At 36.9% G+C, this 10,236-nt stretch overlaps 1 protein-coding gene and 1 long non-coding RNA gene across 2 annotated transcripts in view; one reads left to right on the top strand and one right to left on the bottom strand.

Moving 5' to 3' along the window:
* Positions 1 to 10,236, bottom strand: part of cspg4 (chondroitin sulfate proteoglycan 4) — a 62,917-nt gene that overhangs the window by 4,516 nt on the left and 48,165 nt on the right. The window contains exons 6-10 of the mRNA XM_077711203.1: positions 6,806 to 6,982; positions 3,238 to 3,436; positions 3,006 to 3,137; positions 1,911 to 2,071; positions 458 to 641 (exon numbers count right to left, since the gene is read on the bottom strand). Of these exons, the coding sequence (XP_077567329.1) occupies positions 458 to 641; positions 1,911 to 2,071; positions 3,006 to 3,137; positions 3,238 to 3,436; positions 6,806 to 6,982 (853 nt within the window). The remainder of the gene's footprint in view (positions 1 to 457; positions 642 to 1,910; positions 2,072 to 3,005; positions 3,138 to 3,237; positions 3,437 to 6,805; positions 6,983 to 10,236) is intronic.
* Positions 4,205 to 4,875, top strand: LOC144192150 (uncharacterized). Its single transcript, XR_013325054.1, has 3 exons — positions 4,205 to 4,327; positions 4,412 to 4,469; positions 4,793 to 4,875. It is a non-coding gene; the product is annotated as an uncharacterized LOC144192150 (long non-coding RNA).

The raw sequence follows: 10,236 nt of genomic DNA, 5'->3' as shown, positions 1-10,236 counted from the left end.
GGACACCCCGAATTAGCGGCCAGCCAATCACAAGGCTCGAGGAGACAAAGGACAACCAGACTACCAATTTAGATTATCTTAGCATCCATGTTTTTGGGACATAGGAGTACCTGAATATAACCCACGCAAATCCAGGTTCTACATGAAAACCACACACATCGAGGACCTACCCGGTATCGAACCCGCGAGCTCAAAACTGCGAGGCGGACACGCTAACCACTCAGCCACCAGCTGCCCCAAGCCAAAATCAAACCCCTTAAGCCCAGAACTACGAGACCAACATGCTAACCACTCATCCACCGGCCAACCCCAACCCGGAATCAAACCCTCGAGCTTAGAACTGCGAGCCCGACATGCCAACCACTCTTCCACTGGCCGCCCCCAAACTAATTTATTTACAAAAAAAGTCACAAAAGAGGAAGAAAATGAATTTTAAAGCTAACTTTTGGACATTTACCTTTGTTCTTCCACATCTGTGAAGAAATATTGCTGTGCGTGGCGTAGTAGGAGACCACAATGGGTAGAACATGGCGGACATTCGGGGCAGGTTGGGAGCTCAGGATCAGTTCTACGGAATCCCTCACAACCCAGAAGGGCTCCTCGGGCATCTGGTGCTCGTAGAAAATGGCTCCAGACTCAAGCTAAAGGACCAGAAGACACAAAAGTCAAGGTCACCAAGGTATTTTTTGACATTTTTGGCCATTTCAGTTGACATTTTTTTCATACGTCGTCGCAAAAGTTGAAAAATAACCACAGTGAAATTGGCATCCCGCATCTCACGATTGGAGAACCGGAATGTGGCGGCTTGGCTTCATTTCCGTGTCCTCAACTCAACTTTTTCACTCACGCAAATACACTTTCAAGCAAAACAAAAATGCATACAAAAATAATACACTGTCAAATTCCAATGGTCAACTGAAATGCTTCTTCTTGGCAGCTTGCTAGCAATAGCATTAAAGTTGCCAGCTCATTTTTCCTTCCAAACTAGAGTCTATGTCGGGGGTGGGCACACTACGGCCCGCGGGCCACATACGGCCCGTTAGGCTTTTTAATCCGCCCCGCCAACGTTGTCCAAATTTTTTTTACCTTCCCAAGATGGCGCCGTCACACGGAAGCCAGTGGCAGTAGCTCTGTCTACTCTTATTTGTTTTTCTGTGTTTTACAGCCTCTCTATCTTTTTTAAATGACATTTTAATATTTCTTAATACATTCCTTTTTACTTTACTTTGTACTTTGTACTTTTTACTTTACTTTGTACTTTGTACTTTTTACTTTACTTTGTACTTTATACTTTACTTTCTACTTTATACTTTTTACTTTACTTTGTACTTGATACTTTTTACTTTACACTGTACTTTTTACTTTACTTTGTACTTGATACTTTTTACTTGACTTTGTACTTTGTACTTTTTACTTTACTTTGTACTTTTTACTTTACTTTGTACTTTTTACTTTACTTTGTACTTTATACTTTTTACTTTACTTTGTACTTTATACTTTATCCTTTTTACTTGATCCTTTTTACTTTACTTTGTACTTTATCATTTTTACTTTACTTTGTACTTTATCCTTTTTACTTGACTTTGTACTTTATACTTTTTACTTGACTTTGTACATTATACTTTTTACTTGACTTTGTGCTTTATACTTTTTACTTGACTTTGCACTTTATACTTTTTACTTTAATGATGAGTGATGAGTATGTTAATACTTTACTCCTTTTTTTCTGTTTGTTTCATATATACTGTTAACGCATGTACTTTTTTATATGTATCGTATCTTATTCTGACCCCGCCCATCTGTCAAATTTTTAAAGTCAATAAGGGGCCCCGGGCCCAAAAGTATGCCCAACCCTATCTATGTACATGGTATACATGACCTTTGACCCCTGAGCTAATTCTCAAGCGCACCTGAGTTTGTGAGAATCGGTTGATTTCTTCCATTTGGTTGTTTTCGTTAGCCAGAATGAGTCGTCCCAAACGAGGAGGATGAACCAGAGAATAGCCGATCTCGTTTCCGTCCTCGTTCGTCACCGCGCCCAAATTGGCACTTGTGATTGGCTGCCTGGTTCCTGAGGGCACACACAAACACACAAATGGCAAATCAGTGTCAAATTAACATGCAAACAGTGGAGTTAATCTGACTCTGGAGTCTATTTAGTCTTGTTTTTCATAGGATTTCATATACAAATGACCTTGATTATTAGGTTGGCATATACTCAAGGGTTGACAATATCAAAATGCATTTTTATTAGTTAGTGCTTATTAGTAGTCCCTTGGATGAAATAAATGTTTAAAGTGTATTATTTCAACTCTTTGGGTACCACTGAGATGTCCAATCTATTTTAAATAAAATGTCTGACAGTGATTGTTTGCTATTGAAAGTCAGTCTTGTTTGTTCTATTTAGTTTAAAGTTTTAGTTTACAGGTTTGCACATAACATTTATAACAAATTGACTTGATTATAGGTTTTATCGAATTATGTTTTTTTAATTTTACATTTTTTTTCTAAAAATACCAAAACAAAAGTGTCAATTTCATGTGGGCCAGACAATTTTAAATATAATATTTAGATTTTTTTAATAAATTGATTAAAATAACTGGATTATAATCCCTGTATATTCAGTTTTTTTATCGATCTATAACTATTTTTATTTTAGCTTTTTAAAAAATATATTTTTAGATTTTACAAAATGGTTTTTGAACTAAAAACACAAAAAATGATTAAAAAAATGACAATTATTGATTTAAAAGGGGGAAAATCAGCAAATTTAATATACATCTATAATATTCATTTTAATTTGATCATAAAAGAGGAAGTCAGCACTCATCATTTACTTTCCAGGGCCTCACAAAATGATGCGGCGGGCCAGATTTGGCCCCCGAGCCACCACTTTGACACCAGTGCTCTACAGCATAATATAGCAAACCTATTTTATTCATAAAGTATAATTTAAACTATAAAAGTTCTTTAACTTACAACTTAGTAGGAAATGGATGCCTCACCTGGGAATACCATCAACTCATCTTGCGTTACCATGGTGATGGTGAGGGGTCTGGCTGTAACCACAAAAGTGTAGAGTGGCGACGTATGTTCGCCGTCTGTCACCGTGAAACTGAAACCACCGGATTCTTCACCTAAAGACATAAAAGTCAAAGTTTTATCCATTTAAAGGAAGAAATCCAGAAAATTTTACAATATAGGATCATGTTTTGGATATGATTTTTTTATGCGCACCCTCATGAATGAAGATGATCTCGCCATTGTTAATTTGGGCCTGCGTGAAATTGACAGCGGCTTCTTCAGGGAAGTCTTTGAAGGCCACCATGCCATTGACAGGCGACTCCACGCTGTAAAAAACGTCTTCGGCAGGGGTGTCGCCGTCATCGGTTCTCAGCATGCTGGATGTAATGTCGGCTTCTTCTCCGGCGAGGACCTGGCAGATGGTTAGAAAAGAAAACAAATTGCTGTAGGAGGGAATTTTGTACATTGATGTGAGATTATGAGCATCGGAATTATATTGAGTAAGGAAAACAAAGCAAGTGTGGGAATATGTCATGTTGTTCAACACTGTTAACTAAATTTATCAAAAAAGACAACATTTTTTTTAGTGTTCGTGTTTGTTGACATTCAAAATGTTTGTGAGTGACTCTTATTTTATGCATGTTAAACTATTCATTGAAATTATATTAAAAATAAATATATATATTAAGTTATACCAAATTTATTTTGTTTTTAATTCCAACTAACTTTCTTCAACTTAAAAATGTAGTATTTTTCATTATGAAATGTGTACATATTTCATTTATTTTAGTCACTTTTACTTTTATCTGACTTCATTTTTATTGTATTTAAACTTTATGGTGAAGTTTCAAATCTCATTGCACTTGTTGCCAACTAATTTATGTATTACTTATTGATTGATTGTTGATTTATTATGCATTGTTATTATTTATTTTATTTGGTATTTATTGATTGTCTATTTATTATGTATTGTTATTATTAATTTATATAGATATTTATTAATTATTTAATTGTCTGTTTATTTGTTGTTGTTGTATGTATGTTTTTTATATAATGACAATAAAAGTGTATAAATAAATAAGTGTATATTAATGACAATGAAAGGGTTAAATTCAAAACAACTGTAGTTCTCCAAGGTTACAGCAGAGGGCAACAACGATTCACTCCACGCGTGACGTCTGCAGCCTCGTTAATCAGACACACACGACCTGCTGCTGTTACAAACGAATCAATCGATACTTTTTCCATCGTAAACGACTGGATGACACAAATCCAATAAATACACAAAATAGATGACAGCCAGGTAGGTGCAGCACATGTTTAAAAACTTGAAAACAACTGAAACATCTTTCTCTTTCGCTGTATTCTGTTTTTAACCTTTATTTAGACGCCACCATAATGAACGAAGAATAACTCGGCATACAAATGGCATAAACTACCAAGTGGTGAGTTGCGGGTGTCCGTTAATATATTAATCTAATTCATACTTCTTAAATGTAAGTCTTTGTTAGTTAGGTTTCTTATGATCAACGATTTCTGCTTGGCTAAAAGGTGGAAAGAAGGCAGGTAACCAGAAAATAGCAAACTTTAGCTTCCATATTAAGTTGAGAAAACTCGGATATAATTGTGTTTTTTCGCTGCTATTCTACTAATTAACTGTTGTGACGATTGTTTTATATACAGTTGTTTTACACAAGTTTTCTGTTTAAACTAATACAACTGTGAAGGATATAACGGATTCTAATTGTTTTGATGTATTTACTTTTAGAATGACCACCATTTTGAATGTTAAAACATGGAACTCAAGAGGAAATCAGCCATTACATGAAATGACAAATATCCACAATAACTTAATTCAACAACATGGTAAGTTCATGTTTAAATGAAATTTTAAAAAGCCAATCATTTTAATAAGCAACACGGTAAGTTCATGTTGATTTTAAATAAAAAAAGTCAATCATTTTAATAACCAACACGGTAAGTTTGTCACTGCATAATGTATTCAATTGTAACAATGGATTCGCAGTTTGTGTCCAATTGAATATTGTTACAAAAGATTATACATGTATCAATGCAATGGCCATTTTGTTATAACAGGCATTAAAAACGTGTATTATGACTATAAACACTAAACAACAGGTGTCAAAGTGGCGGCCCGGGGGCCAAATCTGGCCCGCCACATCATTTTGTGCGGCCCGGGAAAGTAAATCATGAGTGCTGACTTTCTGTTTTAGGATCAAATTTAAATGAAAAGTATAGATTTATATTACATTTCTTGATTTTCCCCCTTTTAAATCAATAATTGTCATTTTTTAATCATTTTTTTCTGTTTTTCGTTCAAAAATCCTTTTGTAAAATCTAACAATATATCTAAAAAAAGCTAAAATAAACATTGTTTTAGATCTATAAAAAATTGAATATTCAGGGCTTTTAATCCAGTTCTTTTAATCCATTTATTTAAAAAAAATCTAAATATTATATATAAAATGGCTGCACTGAACACTAATTGGGAACAGTAGGGTAGACCCACGGTCTCGAACAGCGCCTAAACCAAATGGAAGACCTCATCGTGTAATCTCAGAGATCACCGCGAACGCGCTTCCTGTCGTGCTATCACGTTACACAGCGAATAGCCACAGGCTAGTGTGACACCGCCAGGCGTCCTCAAATGGCGTACACACGCTTTGGCGGTTTTTCCTAAAACATAGGTTGCCGCGGAGACGTGGAGCCACAGGAGGAGGAACGTGGCGGGGTGAATGACATGCTTGCGTTCCCGTTGTGGGAGATGATGACTCATGACTTTTCCTAAACCTTGAAACTAGTGAGGAGACTTGGACTGTCAAGTCAAAAGTAACCATGTGACTACTGACTTGGGCTGATATTACTTGATGGTGCAGTTATATGCAAAATATGTACACAAATGCATGAATGAATTGTATTAATTGACAAAGTTGGCTTGGTACAGTCTTCCATCAATTTTCGCGAATTCCCATTTTTTTACAACTATTTACTATTAATTTAATTTTTTTTTGAAGTAGCCTTCACTTGCATTTTTTCATGTATTAAATATTAATTATTATTATTTTTTAAGTTAATACAAATGTGAAAATCCACGGTGAAACTCATCAGTGGATGCGACTCTTACTACTTGGACTATGCTTGAACAAAAAATTAAACAAAAAAATATATACATATACAAATATGTATTGAAATAGGTTGTTATGATAGGGGTGACCCTATTTTGCAATTTTTCAATTATTCAAAAATGTCTGGTCTACATTAACCGTGATATTTGAGGGATTACTGTATTGGAATATTACTGTTATGTAAGGGTGTAAAGGCAGTCTGGTGGCCTCACAGTTCTGGGGTCGAGGGTTTGATCCCAGGTGAGTCCTCACTTTGTGTAGTTTGCGTGTTCTCCCTGGGCTTGGGTAGCTTTTCTTTGGGTACTCCATTTTCCAAAAACATGAATGCTAGGCTAGCTAGTTGAATACTAAATGTCTTAACCCTATCTATGATTGATGGTCTTTTGTCTCATTCTCCATTGTGATTGGCTGACCACCAATTCAGAGTGCCTGTAGTTAGCTCGGCTCCAGCACCCCCAGGTTCAGCAAAGGATTCAATGAATGTACGGGTGTTAATCGTAGGCTGAAAATTCTTCAGTTTTCCCACGTTCCATTCTCATTAAAGGCAGCATGACAAACAAAAGGTTCAATCCGAATAGATTTCCCAATCGGCGACGTTTCAGACGACTGCGTCGAGCTAGATAAAAAGCTCTTACCTCCAACCCGGTGTTGCGCGACACTTTGGGCGGCTCGTCGTTGACGGGACGGACCGTCACGGCGACGGTGACGGGAAGGCTCCGGCGGTCGATTTCATAAGCAGACGCCGAGATGGTGAAACTGTCCTCTGTGGTTTCGCTGCTGTCGTGGACGTAGTAGATTTGTCCGAGTTTTATCTGCGGAGAACAGAATTGCGACCATAAATTACATTTCACATGCCTTCTACAAAAAAAAAAACATATTTCCATTCCCGACCCCTTTACGAATAATGTTTAGGAACTTTGGAAACATGGTAAGTAGCGTTTATCTGCCTTACCATCCCTATAGAAAGTGGTATTCTGCTCTTTTTTTGATATAAGATCTGTTCATGACAAAAAAACAAAGTGTAAAATCTGCTACTATCAAATGAAATTTTGGTCTTTTGCCGGTAAAACACACTTTAGGGGGAAGCACTACCAATTTTGTTATACGCAGTTTATGGGTATGATGACAATTACCGTATTTTCACGACTATAAGGCGCACCACATTATAAGGCGCACCCTCAATGAATGACATTTTTTTCCATATATAAGGCGCACTGTATTATAAGACGCACTGTCTATTTTGCAGAACATTTAAGACTTAAGTGCGCCTTAAAGTCATGAAAATACAGTAATTGCTATTGACTTCCAGGTATGAAGCACTCACTACTTTACAGTCACCTCTAGAGCCAGCCATTGTTGATGTTTTGGATTTTTTGGTATAAAATCTTGCAGTGGGGGAGGAGCTGGATGGAAGATTTTGTAAACTAAAATGGCATTTGCATATTTAACAGTATTGTTTCAGCTCAGGCGTTTGTGTTTTTTTAATATCCGACAGTGGTGGTTTTTGGTTTTGTTTTTTCCCATATATAAAGTGCACTGTATTATAAGGCACACTGTCTATTTTGGAGAAAATTTAAGACCTTTAAATGCGCCTAATAGTCGTGAAAATACGGTAATCTAATCTAATCCACTGTACATGGCCGGCATGACGTACAGTATGTTCTGTTGAGCGCGCTATTATAAAAGTGTCACTAAATTCAGTCAATTTCCAAAAATACCCGCAAAAGTGCCACATTTCTTTTTTGCTAAGCCCTGAAGTCCCCTTCAACTGGACCCATTTTGACACTTGAGACATTGATGTTGCACCTCGTTCGGCAAAGACGACAGTTGTACATTTATCTCGATAAAAGCCGGTAAAGTGCTCTGACGAGAGGAAATGCTTGGGGGAACGGGAAGTGCCAAATGGATCCCATATGACGACGGCCTGCCTCTGGAATAACAACCTTGGTCATTACCATCGCGGCATAGTCACATGATTCCAGTCTGCTTCTTGTAAGCTAACTTTCGACGTGTACACACTAGATCATTGTTTCTTTTGAGTTACATTTATTGACTGAGGTAACCATGATCAGATCATTTATTTTGAAATCTAAAATGATTTGCAAAAAACACTGAGCCGTGCTTATTAAGTATGTAGTAAGTGATGTATTTTGATCGAAAATTACGTGCAAAGAGCACATTTTACTCTTATTTACTCGCAATTGCGCATCTTCTCTGCGCAGTAGCAATCATATGGCGTGCAGTAAATAAAATCCAAACTTTATTTATATATTTTTTACCCCTTACCCCATGATGGCGCCATTTACGCAACATCCAGTGGCAGTAGCTCTGTCCACTCTTATGTTTTTTTGTGTTTTACAGCATGTTTTACATGAAAAATTAGAGGGAACATTGACATGCACCTGCTAATACTGGTGTGCCCATGGCGAGCAATGATGATGTCACTCACACTGGTACTCAGTGTACTCAGGGAGGTTGTCTTTCTGCCCAGACCAACAAAAAATTAGAGGAAACATTGCTCTTAAGGTTTGTTTCCAGACTCTAAAATTATTTCTTTAAAATAACTGTAGCAGCACAAGTTATAAGGATATTAATATTTTTTTCTGGAAAAGAGAACTACTAAATTATATAAATTTTTATTTTTACTCTATTTTTTTAATACCTTTTCATACTGGAATGTCTAAATGTAAGCATTCGTTACACAGAACTACAAAATTATATCAATTTTAGTATTTATCTTATTTTTTTTAATATCTTTTCATGCTAAAATGTCTGAATCTGAACCAAATGTGAGCATTCATTACACAGCAGGAAATAAATCGCTAAAGTCACTCGCAAAAGAAAGAATAAAGCCACCTAGTGGATACAAAACAATTACTACACAATAACCTCATGGTACGCCAATTATATGTATATAAAAATACCCATCTATTATCTGAAGCTTTTGTCCTGGCTATGACCTGATAGAAATATAACAGAAACAAGATTTATTGAAGAAGAAAAATGACATTAGCAGTTACTAATCCCACGCTGGGATCTGCCATGTCTGATTTATTTCATCTCCTTGTGGAGGAACGTCTATAAGAGCAATTCTGTGATACTATTAACTCGTATATAACCTTTTTTGAACCCCCGTCATGAATCTGAGTGGGAAAACAATCACAACTCTATTTGCCGTTACGACCAGAGAAGCTTGGAAGTAGTCAACTTGTGGAAAATTGTGGAAAATTTACAGTTTGGCTTGGACGCCATTATTCCTTGATATAGTTTTCGTTTTGGTAGCGCAGTAGTAAAACTAAAACAAAGTATTTTTACCTTGGCAGATTAAAACAATGCTCAACCCTTGTTGAGTTTTTCATTTTGTAATTTCTGCCAGTGACAAAACAAGCGTGGTTTTTGTGAACTCTATTCTAGGAATGCAAGCTGCCATTGTATTTTGGCTGCGGGTGCTTAAAAAAAAACTAGCATCACTTTTTCCAGAAGTCAACTGAAGCGAGGGAGATGTAGGCCAGGGCTAGATGTGGGAGAGCCCAAGATATTTGGTTCTGACGACTTAAACCATGTGGTAACATTCTGGGGTTTTCATTTTTCCATTGGTAGCTCCGAGTCCGAAAAGTGCTAGCACAGCATATCTTTTGTTGATGTAATGGGGAAAGTTCCATGATGGTGACTTCTCATTGACAAAACCCTTTTGTTCTTGATGTGGCTTGTATGTGGGTATTTGGTGCTCAGACGTTTGGTTGCTGGGCTTTTGGTCCCCAGTCTTTTGGTCCCCAGTCTTTTGGTCCCCAGTCTTTTGGTCCCCAGTCTTTTGGTCCCCAGTCTTTTGGTCGCCGGGCTTTTGGTCCCCGGGCTTTTGGTCCCCAGTCTTTTGGTCCCCAGTCTCTTGGTCCCCAGTCTTTTGGTCCCCAGTCTTTTGGTCCCCGCCCGGTCAAATAGTGACAGTTTAATGTTGTAGCCAGCTCTCAAAATTATTTTCATGAGAGTTTAATGTCTAAGTACTGTTTAATATCTAAGTAATGTTTAATATTTAAGTACTGTTTAATATCCAAGTACTTTTGACCGG

This window comes from Stigmatopora nigra, unplaced genomic scaffold (genome assembly GCF_051989575.1).
Source record: "Stigmatopora nigra isolate UIUO_SnigA unplaced genomic scaffold, RoL_Snig_1.1 HiC_scaffold_25, whole genome shotgun sequence".
In the NCBI taxonomy this organism is placed as follows: domain Eukaryota; kingdom Metazoa; phylum Chordata; class Actinopteri; order Syngnathiformes; family Syngnathidae; genus Stigmatopora; species Stigmatopora nigra.
The sequence above is the reverse complement of the archived record's forward strand: the minus strand, read 5'-3'. Positions and strand labels throughout refer to the sequence as shown.